Here is a 12,383-nt window from a genome sequence, read left to right on the forward strand (position 1 = left end):
TGAGCACAGTAAAAAAAAATCGGGCTGTGCCTTCTAAATTTATATAATCTTTATTTGCTAATCATACCTCAGTAAAGCTGAAAATGAAAACATGTGTTCCCTCAACTCCTTTATGGCTATTTCAAGGGAGCACATGAACTTCAGAGGAAACAGATTTGTAAGCCTGCATAACTGCCCCACTTACACAAAGCCATATCTGATAAAGCACCATGCCATGACCACATATTATCTAAACATTTCCTTCCAGTCAGTTATAATTGAATTTGACCTTTCTCATTTATTAAGTTACTGTTTTTCGTCTCCAGGGTGCCATTTAATAAGTTTAAGATTGGTTTCTCTGCTACCAGGGTACCATTAAGTAAATTCCCTCCCATAATTTTTGCTCTTTAGGATATTTCAAGAAGTCATAATACATTGTATATTTCAGTTTGACTAGAAATGTCCAGATTAAATACAGAATAAAAAAGCCCCCCTTTTACACAATGTAAAGGGTATAATGGTTTTCTTGGAACTGCTCTATAAGCAGTAAATTTATGAATCACAGAATCTGAGGTCCCTGATGTTTAATAATGTTGCATATTTGGCCCAGTTAGCTCTGCTTTTAAAAGTACCTAATGGATGGCTAGTAATTTAAATCATTAGAGAAACTAGTTCAAAATGGAGCAAAAGAAAGTTTTATTGAAGAAAAATGAGATAATTCCATAGGAAACATTGAAACTATTAACCTCATATGGCTTTACAGGTGTGATGGGTGAATATGAGCCAAAAATAGAAGTACAATTTCCAGAAACTCTTCCGGCAGCTAAAGGAGCAACTGTGAAATTGGAATGTTTTGCTCTTGGAAAGTAAGTTTTGTAACACTTACCCCAATGTGCTGAAATATTAGTTTGCCGTAAAAGATCAAAATAGTTTTTGACAGAGTCTTCTTGTCCTTATTTTCTAAAATTTTCTTTCATTTAGAAGCAAAGGAAAAATAAAATATAAGAATGCACATACATAATTTAGGTTGAAGCTTGAAAGGCAATTCGCAGAAAATGACTGTGCCTGCCTAATTTCATGAACTAGATTGCTGTTATTTTTCTTTTGCTTGTTCATTTGTCATAATACAATGGAGACGTGTTCCTCTTTTTTCTTTAAGTCATGAATTAACTCAAGAAAATGCACACCTTATTAAAATATCAACTTAGGTAAATCCTTGTATCAGGTTTATGTAATTGACAACTGGAGATGTTCTGCATTGGAAACCTGGTGCCTTTTTGCTCTATCCTAACAAAAGGTTCCTTTTGTAGGGCCTAAGATGCATCCAGGCATCTGTGTAAAAGAGCAATAACTTGACAATTTTCTGCTTAGCCCTGTACCTCAGATTAATTGGAGGAGAAGTGACGGACTGCCGTTTTCCAGTAAAATTAAACTGAGAAAGTTCAATGGCGTGCTTGAAATCCCCAACTTCCAACAGGAAGATACGGGTTCCTATGAATGCATTGCTGAGAATTCACGAGGAAGAAATGTCGCCAGAGGGCGTCTCACTTACTATGGTGAGTATCTACTTTGGGCAAATGGAATTTTTAGCTTTTGCTCTCTCAACAAAATATTGTTGGGCAGTGGGAAGTTATGACAGGATGCCAATGTTCACCTTGTTCTCTTTTGAGTTTTGTTAAAGGAGGATGAATATTTAGGAGGAATTAAGAAGCAGTACCATTTTGTGGTGAAGTCGGAGGCATGACATAGTCTTTTTGCATTTTAAAACGATTCATATAATAATGAATATTTCATTTTTTTCTATGAGTAATGCTTTTATACACTTGGTCATATCACGGAGCAATCTCCTTTGTGTCTATCCTCTCCCCTAGAAAATGTGACTGTATCTTTCTTTATGATCTTTACTACACAGAAAGAAACTGTTTACAGAGAGAACTTGTAATTACTGCATTAGACAAACCACATCAAGTCAGGCTGAAGTTCTTTGGTATTAATTCTCTCCCTTCCAATAATGTAACTGTGCTGTGTTTGCTTCCTTTAATTTATAATCATTTATTTGATGTACTGTTCAGTTTGGGTAAGGAAAGGATAATAATGCTACATTTATTTAGAGTCATTTGGTATAGGAAAATTAAATTATCCTTTTTGTTTTCAGATCATTTTTATTAAGAAAAGTAAGTTTTTTGAAGAAAGCATGATTTAGAAAGCATAAATACACGATTTTACAAAATGTACTGTAATATATAGGAAGATATATGCTCAATGGATATATACTTGCAGTTTGATCATGAGAAGCATTGTAAAACGAGAGAGAGAATTGACCACTTTTGTGAAAGGCAAATTGCATTGCATTCTATTTATCTTAGAAAGTGGAAATGGAAACAGTTTGCATACATAAATGTTTCAGGGAGGAAATCATTTGCAAAGACAAATATTAAAATTAAAGGGCTTTTTATGACCTCCCTCAAAAAAATTTGCATTGCTTCTGATTAAATTGACATGTGTTCACCTATTGTAAGATTTTAGGATCTGTCAGGAACAAATTGGAGGCCTGGTTTAATATCATGAGTCATTCTGTGTTATAACTGTCTCGTTACATGATTACAGAGCACCACGGTGACATTACCTAGGTGTCAAGGTCTACATACTGATGGGACAATAAAGAAGTAGGTCAGGGGAAAAAAAAAAAAAGAAGTAGGTCAGGGGGCACTTAAGCCATATGACTGTACAGCTCTAAGACCACCCAGAGCAAGTCCCTTTTTCTGGTAGGAGAAAGCTCCAAAGGAGGAGCTTAGTTTCTCCTTTCTGAGAAAGAATTACTTGACCTAGGGTAAGAAGTGACCCTTACAAGAAAACACAAGCTATTCCAACTGTCTAAATGTTTCAGCAGCAATGTTTTAGCTCTGTGGACCAGCAACCTTGACTAAAAAATAAATAATTGAATGCCTCATAAGATGAGAAATTCAAAGCTAAGTTGGTGTTCAAGTACCTTATAAGCAGGTCCTTGCTCAGTTTCTCTGTGATTTTGTTTCTGCCCTTACCGGTCTTTTCCCTTTACCTGCATGTTAGTCTCTGGTAGAGTCATAAAATAGCTGTCCACTGAGACCAGAACATTAACCCTTGTTCACCCTTCCTGTCTCCAAAACATCTTGTAATTCCCTTCTCAAATATCATTGCCTGGAAGTTCATTCCTAAACCAATCAGTAGTGGGGAGAATTGACTTATACAATTTAAGTGCATCAGGAACAGGGAATATGGTCAGATTCCCTGAATTTTATGGGCGGTGTGAGGTGATGAAAGAGAAGATAGTTTAATGAGAAATGGGGGTTATTTTACAAATAAAGAAAAGATGAAATGGATACACAACAGACAACCAGCATCATCCCCTATACTGACTAAAGAAGGTAGACTACTGCTTTATTTCATTAGGTAGGTAATATAATATATACCCAAGAAATAAATCAGGAATTAATGAGATAAGGAGTTTCATGATAGTTATGCTACATTTCTGACTTAAGACTATTATATTCAATCAGTGCCATGAAGTTCTCTGGTTATCCGTTCTAATATTTCATATAGATAGAATATTTGGATCTCATATGATAGAGTAAGGGGGGAAATCACAATTAACATGGCAGTTGTAATCTCAGGATTGGCTTCAGCCCAATGAATTATCCTCTCATTTGGAGAACAGTAGTTCTGAGAAACCAGTGGAAATTTTTTGCTAGAATCTTGAGTCTTAGAGAAGGACTCATGTATGAGTTTCTTTGCGGTCTTATTCCATGAAGGCTGATAATTCCTGAAAGAAAAAAAAATGTGCTTCAATATAAGTAGAGTGAAGTGACTTTAGACTGAACTATACTTCAGACTGAGGAAGTCATTTATGTAAAAAAAAATAATAATGAGAAAAAATAATAATAATAAGGCAAAATTTAGACCAATAGATTTTCTCTAAAAGCTAAATAGCTATATTTCTATTTCCTTTATTTAAAGAAAAGCAATTTTACAAGATAGAAATGGAAAGACAAATCTTCCCATGGTTGCAATTAAATAGAAATAGATAAACTGTTTCTCCATATGGAGGATGCAAATGTGAATCTCACAGTAGACATCACATGCATAATGCAATGTGAAACCAGTAAGACATCTCACCTCCCAGTTTTGGATCTAAAATGCAAGCTGAGACTTGGCTGAATATGCTGTGTATATGGAGTGGCTTTGGTTATAAGTGGTATGTTGCTTTCATCTGTAAAAAGAATTTTCCAAATATCTTCTAAAATGTAAGAGAAAATGATAAATCCAGTTGATGCCACTGATTTGCATACATAATTTAAGGTTGCATGAGCTAGTTCTTTTTCATAAAAAATCATATTATTCAAATTGAACCAATTTATCCATCTTTCTCTGCTTTCATTTTAATTCACAAAGAGGTTCATAAGATGCTCATTGGCTTGTATTTAATTAAAACTTATTTCTAACTTGAGGGAGATTTTTTTTCCTCAGCTACAGAAGTTTCCCTTCTACGGATGTTAATTTTTAGTGCATAATTAAGATGAGTATCTCCTGTCATATGTGTATTAAGTTGTCATCAATTGTGACCTTATGATTCACAAATGCATTTGGAAAGGAGTCTATTTAGTATCCCTGCATTACAGTCTACTAAGACACACTTGAAGAATATAACATAGTGCCGCGGCACCTGGGTGACTCAGTCAGTTAAGCATCTGACTCTTGATTTCGGCTCAGGCCAAACTCTCAGGGTCACGAGATCAAGCCAATGTGTCAGGCTCCGTGCTGAGTGTAGATCTTGTTTAAGATTCTCAGATTCTCAATCCCTCTGCTCTGCCCATCCCCACTGTCTCCCTTTTAAAATAAATAAATAAATAAATAAATAAATAAATAAATAAATAAATAAAAATTTAAGAAAGAGAATATAGTACAATGCCCAGAATTTTGAAAACGGAGAAAGCATAATGAATTTGGCTTAAGAAGTGACAGATTGAAACATTCATTCTCAAATCTAGAAATATTTCCCATACCCTCTTAGTAAATAGGGAATTAAATATAATTTTAGTCACTATGCTCCTATTAATTAATTGCTCACAGTGTTTATATCCATTTATATAAAGTATTTATTTATTATTTGCTGGGTGGTTTGTTTTTTTTTTTTTTTTTTTTTTCCTTGCAGCAAAGCCTCATTGGGTTCAGCTCATAAAAGATGTAGAAATAGCAGTGGAGGACAATCTTTTTTGGGAATGCCGGGCAAGTGGTAAGCCCAAACCCTCCTACCGATGGTTGAAAAATGGAGAAGCCCTTGTGCTCGAGGTAAGGTAACGAGCCTGGTTAATCCTTCGTCTCTTCATTTTGTGTTAAATAAATGCCTTCCTTGTACCTAGTGCCAAAGTTTGTACACATTCATTTGTACCTATAAAGTGATAAAGAGAAGAAAAATATAAAATCAAGAATCCAGTCTGCCAAAAAGGAAATACTTTCAACAATTATATTTGATTGGTAAAAAATAATTTTGTGAATTTAGTCTAAAACTGATATACTATTTTTTTTTTTTTTTGCTTTTGAAATTAGAAAAGACTTGACTTTAATCAAATGTGGAATATAATTTCTTTTTCCTGTTTGACAAGTTGGTATTGGCCTCTGGAGAGTAAATGTATCATTACATGGTTACCTTTTTACATGAGTACTTATTTTCTCAATCACTTGCTTTCTTAAGCCATATAATTTTTACTCTTTTAAAAAATTGTGTACTAAGTCAATTATGTTCCTTCAAATTTCTATATATAACTTGTCATACTACCTAAAAACCCTTAATAAATGTATTTTCCAGAACCCTTTCTGGTGCACAGAATTTATAATGTGTTTAATTTAAATGATTTAAAAAATGGTGAAAACCTTTCCAGTTGATGGGATGGAAACATGATACATTTTTTAAAGTCTGCAACTTTAACCATAGGGAAAAATGAAGTGCCTATAATATTTTACTTCTTGCTTTGTTATTTATTTTACTGATAGGCATTTGGACTGAAGGGTGTTTATTAGTATTTCTAATGTGTGGCTGTTATGTTAAATCAGTCTCAGATTTTCAAAATAAGGAAATATTACAATTTCAGGTCAGGTTGCCTAATACTCTGAGGAAAATGAAGGAGGTTTGTATATCATTGAAATAATAGTGGTTTCATTTTTCTTTTAAAATGATACATACATTGATATGCAAGAGATTTTTGTTCTTACCTAGGAGAGAATACAGATAGAAAATGGTGCCCTTACAATATCGAACCTAAATGTGACTGATTCTGGAATGTTCCAGTGCATAGCAGAAAACAAACATGGTCTCATCTATTCCAGTGCAGAACTTAAGGTTGTAGGTAAGACAAAGCTTCTCTTGTCACTTTTTTTCTTAAATCCCCCATTTTTGCTAGAACCAGAAATATTTACTTCTCCTATTATACTCCTATATTCTCTACAGTATTATAACAACATCAGGGTTTTTAATCAGGGAATATATTTTAGTGATTTCTAAGGAAAAGCAGCAATTGTGGCTGGAATAAACCTCAAAGGCTGAAATAGAACAACAATAAGGAAACTTGTTGACCTAAAACATCCTTATCCAACTCCAATGTTACAAACTATGCAATGCCTTTTAAGATAATAAGTGAATTTGGTGTTTTCTGTTGCAGGGCTAGTAAAAGTTCAAAAGTAAAGAACAGAATTGAAAACAATAATTTATGGATCCATAAAGAGTTGCTTTGTTTTTAGTGACCCTGCTCAAAGCATCAAACATTGGGCATAGTGAAGTTTTAATTAACAAAGCTCAACTATTTGAAATTCTGAATTATTTTCTTCTTCTTGCACTCTAAGTATATGAAAAGGTAGAAAATGTTACATTGTGTGTAGGGCAATTATCCAGAGAAACACTTTGTAAGTGACAAATGCCTGAAAGTCAACCAAAATTGTCAGAGCATAGCATCATATGATGTAAATAAGAGAGAAAGAAGAAGGGAAATTTTTTGTTCCATGTAATTAAAGTGCAGATTTGGATATGAACAGAACATGATCCAGGGCTCAAGCATCATCACCATCATCAGGATCTACATGGTTGATCCCCAACACATTCAGTTTCCATGATCAGTCAGTCTAATGGAAGAAGCATGGCTTTCTGAATTGTGCTAATAAAAATCGCAGTCCTACATGGCATTGGCCCTGCATCACTGAGTTGAGTCCTATACCCATGGCTGGTCAATCCATATGGCCCAGAAGTTGGAAGACCCTGATTGACCTAACTCAGCGATCCCCAGTCAGGGATGACTTTGCTCTCAGGAAATATTTGGAAATGTTGGGAGACATTTTTAGTTGTCATAATGTTGAGGACAGATAGGGGAAGAAGGGAGCCAGTGTGTATTCCTGGCATCTCGTGGGTAGAAGCCAGAAAGGCTACTCACAAATAATTCTACAATGTAAATATCCTACAGTGCACAAGACAGACTCTCATAGCAAATAATTATTCAGCCCAAAATGTCAGGTGCCACACTGAGAATCCCTGGTTTGATGGGAAGCAGATCTCTCATCCTTGATGCCTGGAGGTTAGAAATACATCATCTGCACTGGGAAGCCTCAATTCTGGAAAAGTCAGATCATCAACTGAAAATCTGGCTACTCTTATCCATAACAGAGAAGTGGGGTACTTAACAAAAAGAGAGTGGATTTTTACCTAGTCTTAAGTTGAAGCATTGCTGTACTATTGTATTAAATTAGCCTTATGAGTGATGGTTCATTCATCTTAAAATGCGTGATTTCATGCCAAACATGCTGTATGAGGCTTTTGTATGGGAAAAATATGAGCTATGTTAAAAATCTATATAATTCACTTAAAGTACAAAGGGTTTTTTTTTTTTTAGTCAAAAGAATTATTTTAAGATCTTAATTTTTAAGACCAACAATGTCTGGGTAACATATCTTCTTTATCCACAGTCTTATATATAACCGCATAATATAATTAGCTATATGATGCCCACTGACCAAAAAAATAAATAAATTGTATTCCCTGGGATTTTCCATAAGACAGAGCATTAAACATTAGGAGAAATGCACTGTGTTTGGTTAACTTTTCCCACATTTGCAATAAGAGGAAGAATGATTTTCTGATTAAAGTACCATTTCAATCAAATGATACATTTTTATTTATCTTGAATGTTCAGTTGTTTCAGGATCAGCATTGTGTGCATTATTGGCAGATATGATGTTCTTTACATATTATTGTATTTAATGTGATACTGTAACACTAATATAATAACGCATATTATATATTTCTTCAATGCAGAAGGTAAACACAGCCATGTGAAAATTTTATAATAGATCTTGATAATTTTTATGGAAGAGAATAATAATTCAATACCCAGCCTTCATTCTAAAAACACTTACTGAGCACTTACTAAGTGCCAAGTGCTGAGTTTTAGAGATCACAAGAGACTGACTATTGTTGTCTGCATGGAACTAACTTTCAAGAACATTCTGTGATAGGTTTTCATTTAAATAAGCTCATGAGCTACTTTCAAACTTCACAGTAAACTTTAAAAATTCCTATATAAAATAATCATCCCAAGATTTAGAACTTCCTAGAGCACAAAATAGTAGGAATTACTTTTTTAGCATTAAAAACTTGAGTGGTGCCCAGTCAATTAAGTAAATCAAGTACTGACATCTGTGTGTCAGAAAACTTTAAAAATGATTGTAAAGTCAACCTCTGAACCTACAGGAATTTTATTTTATTTTATTTTATTTTATTTTATTTTATTTTATTTTATTTTATTTTATTATTTTATTTTTACCTACAGAAATTTTAAAATATTAAATTAAAAATAAAATTTTATTCCTTCTTGCCTTTCAGCTTCTGCTCCAGATTTTTCAAAGGCTCCAATGAAAAAGTTGATTCAGGTGCAGGTGGGCAGCATGGTCAGCTTGGTTTGTAAACCTAGAGCCTCCCCCAAACCAGTCTGTTCATGGAAAAAAGGAGATATGATCGTGCAGGAGAATGAAAGGTATTTGCTGACCAAAATAATGGTGATTCACTTTCTTCTTACTTTCCATACTGATGTCAAAGCAGGTTTTCAATATGAAATGAGTAGAATATGAGTTGTTGAAAAATCAAGACAGTAGTATTTTTGGTTTTGTAATTCTCTCAGGAAGATAGTGAGCAATTTTTGAAATCTGGAAAAAGTTAGATATATCATCTAGCTTCTACCCATACAGAATACCTTATCTTAGCAAGGATTTTCCTCCCCAGTCACTGGGTAAGACTCAAAGTAGAATGATAAAGAAAATCAGTCCTGGACCCACATGAGCCAACATCCTTGGACAAAGAAGAGAAGATATATTAAGAACATATGCCAAATAAATACCAATATTGCTGTTGCCCTATACTGAAATAATTTAGCATTCTTGGTAGTAGTTTAAGCAAAGGCTTTCATGGTTTTCTGATTGTTATAATATTTAAAATGAGGAGGAAGGATGAAGCTTAAGGGTACCACTTGTAGAGCCAAACAGCCTGGGTTCAATTCTTTGTTCTACCTTTTGCTTGCTCAATGAAAAGCTTTACTTTCTGGGTCTCTTTTTTTTTATTTAAAAAATAGATATATATAAAAATAAATATATATATATATTTATATATATATATATTTATATATATTTATTTATATATATATTTATATATATTTTTTATATATTTATATATATATAAATATATATATTTATATATATTTATGAGAGAGAGAGAGAAGAGTGCGTGTGCACACAAGCAGGGGAGTGGCACCAGGAGAGAGAGAGAATCTTCTAGCCGACTCCCTGCTGAGGATGGAGCCCAACAAGGAGGGGCTTGATCCCAGGACCCTGAAATCACCACCTGAGCTGAAATCAAGAGCCAACCACCTAACCAACTGAGCCACCCAGGCTCTTCATTTTCTCATTTTAATGTGGATGGTGATATTAGATATCACTAGATAATAATGGGGATTATTAGATGAAATACATAAATATCTATATAGCACTATATATATCCTATATATATGCTATCTATATAGCATATACAGTCTTTACCGAGCAGTAGGTAAACATAAGTATTAGCTATTTTTATTTATTTAGTACTTAACTACATTGCCAGGTGTTATGCTCAGAGCTTGTGATAAATAGATAATTGACCCCAAAGATGTCCATGTCCTTATCCTATAAACCTCTGATTGCGTTACATACATGACAAAAAGTAATTAAATTTAAATACTTAAAATTACTAAGTAGATGACTTCAAAATAGGGAACTTATCCTGGATTATGTGGGTAGGTTCACAGTAATCACCTGAAAATTTATAAGGGGAAGAGGAAGGCAGAAGGATTTGTCAGAGATATATGATAATCAAGGATGAGGCAGGAGAGATTTCAAACTTCAGAGGGACTTCAGTTGGTATTTCTGCTTTGAAGATGGTGGAAGGTAGCCATGAGCAAAGGATTTTGGATAACTCTTTAAGATGGGAACAGCCTCAGTTGATAGCCAGTAAGGAAAGGGACCTTAGTCCCATAGCCACAATGAACTGAATTCTATCAACAATGTGAAGGAACAATTAATAATTCTGAACCCTCCTAAGAAACATAGCCCAGACAATAATTTTGGTCCACTAAAACCCATCCTGGACTTCTGACTTCCAGAACTATAGAATAATAAATTTGTGTTGTAGGACAGATTACTAAATTTGTAGTAATTTATTACAGAAGCAAGAGGAAATGGATACAGAACTCTACACTCATTATCTATTTTAAACATCTCTGGAGCTCTATGATGTGTTATAAATCATATTATCATCTCCATTTTTCTAATGAGAAAAACAAAACTTAGATTATGTAATTTGCCTAAAATTACAGAACCAGGATTTTAATCCCTGTCTGTTTGACTGTTTGACTCTAGACATAAGCTCTAAGCATTTTCAATGCCACATTTTGTATAGGGAGACCAGAATTTTAGAGGTGGTCTCAGCCTTTGCAATCAGAGTCCAAATTACTCTTTTTAGAGATTAGGGGAAACAAACAATAAAACCGTAGGCCAAGAACTGTGGATTAGTTTTTCAAAATTACAAAGTCTTGTTGCAGACAACCAAGTTGACTGCTTTTATTACCAAGACACCAAGATATTTTTGTGAGTTGGTATGACAACACAATTTGCAGTTCCTCCAGTATTTAATGGAAAACACTTCCATTGAAAGGCAGCCACAGCAGGATGACAAGGCAAAGTTGTGAGCTGAGTGGTTAAGCACAATTCAGCTAAATGCTGGGCCTCACAGAATAGATTTCTGAAACAGGAAGTTAATTAGTGATTTGGAGTTTAATTTTGTAAACCAGTTGAAACAAGTATAGGCTTGTGGCACAAATTAGTTAATTGTGGCTGTATTGAAGTTAAGTCTTCTTGTATAACTGCTGACTTTTTGTGTTCAAAAAAGTTTTAAATAGTTTTAACTGTGTACATAAATTAAATAGTGGTTAAGTCCCAAGGACTTCAATGCTTTACACAATAATGAACCCACTTGTCTTCACAGTAGTGCCTATAGTAGGCAGAGGTTTTTAATCTTAATTTCAAAAGAGGATAAGAAGATTAAGAGTTTAAACTACAGGCACACAAGGAGGGATTTACTCCCACATTATAGAGTAATGCAGTAATAATGCAGGAAAAAAAGACTATAAATTCCGGAATCTGATTTGGCCGCTTACTACCTTGGTGTCATTAGGACCATTATGTAACACCTTTGAATCTTAATTTCCTCACTCATAGAAGAGATCATAATTTCTATCTTAACATAGTTGCTATACAGTGAGCATTTAGCAGAATGTCTGATATTTGCAGACATTCTTATACTGATAAGTAAGAATAAGATATATTACAAATAAAATGTTGAAAGTAACAGTGAGTAAGAAAGATAGAAGCTTTTTGCTCTTTAGTTGGGTAGCTCATTGGCTGTTTGATGTCTCTAAAGGTAGGCAATCAGGACTACCCCTTTTATCTTGCTGCTCCACTATCTTCATATCCTGAACCAAGATGGCTCCCTGGGCTTCAGCTTCTCAATATCATCTCCCAGTAACAGGAAGGAAGAAAGTAGAAATCAGAGTATACTTCTTCCCTTTCTTAGGAACTTTCCAAAAGTTTCAACAGTAATTTCTTTTATGCCCCTACTGGGCAGAAATTAGTTCCCAGGCCAAACTTAAATGTAAGGGAGAGGCTAAAAAATATGGATTTTCTTTTATTTATCTTTTTTTTTTTTTGGTGGACATGTATGTATCCAATGAGAAATTGGGATTAATTTTTTTAATTGGAATAATGTTTTAAGTAGAAAGAGGAAATGGCTTACTCTAGCACCT

At 34.0% G+C, this 12,383-nt stretch overlaps 1 protein-coding gene across 6 annotated transcripts in view; it reads left to right on the plus strand.

Annotated features, from left to right (window-relative positions):
• The window catches only part of CNTN3 (contactin 3), a 327,555-nt gene that overhangs the window by 233,583 nt on the left and 81,589 nt on the right, over nt 1–12,383 (plus strand). For all 6 annotated transcript variants that reach the window (XM_077858046.1, XM_077858048.1, XM_077858044.1 and 3 more), the window contains 5 exons: nt 743–845; nt 1,351–1,535; nt 5,168–5,304; nt 6,230–6,359; nt 8,879–9,029. In XM_077858046.1, the coding sequence (XP_077714172.1) occupies nt 743–845; nt 1,351–1,535; nt 5,168–5,304; nt 6,230–6,359; nt 8,879–9,029 (706 nt within the window). The remainder of the gene's footprint in view (nt 1–742; nt 846–1,350; nt 1,536–5,167; nt 5,305–6,229; nt 6,360–8,878; nt 9,030–12,383) is intronic.

Source organism: Canis aureus, chromosome 19 (genome assembly GCF_053574225.1).
Source record: "Canis aureus isolate CA01 chromosome 19, VMU_Caureus_v.1.0, whole genome shotgun sequence".
NCBI classification, from domain to species: domain Eukaryota; kingdom Metazoa; phylum Chordata; class Mammalia; order Carnivora; family Canidae; genus Canis; species Canis aureus.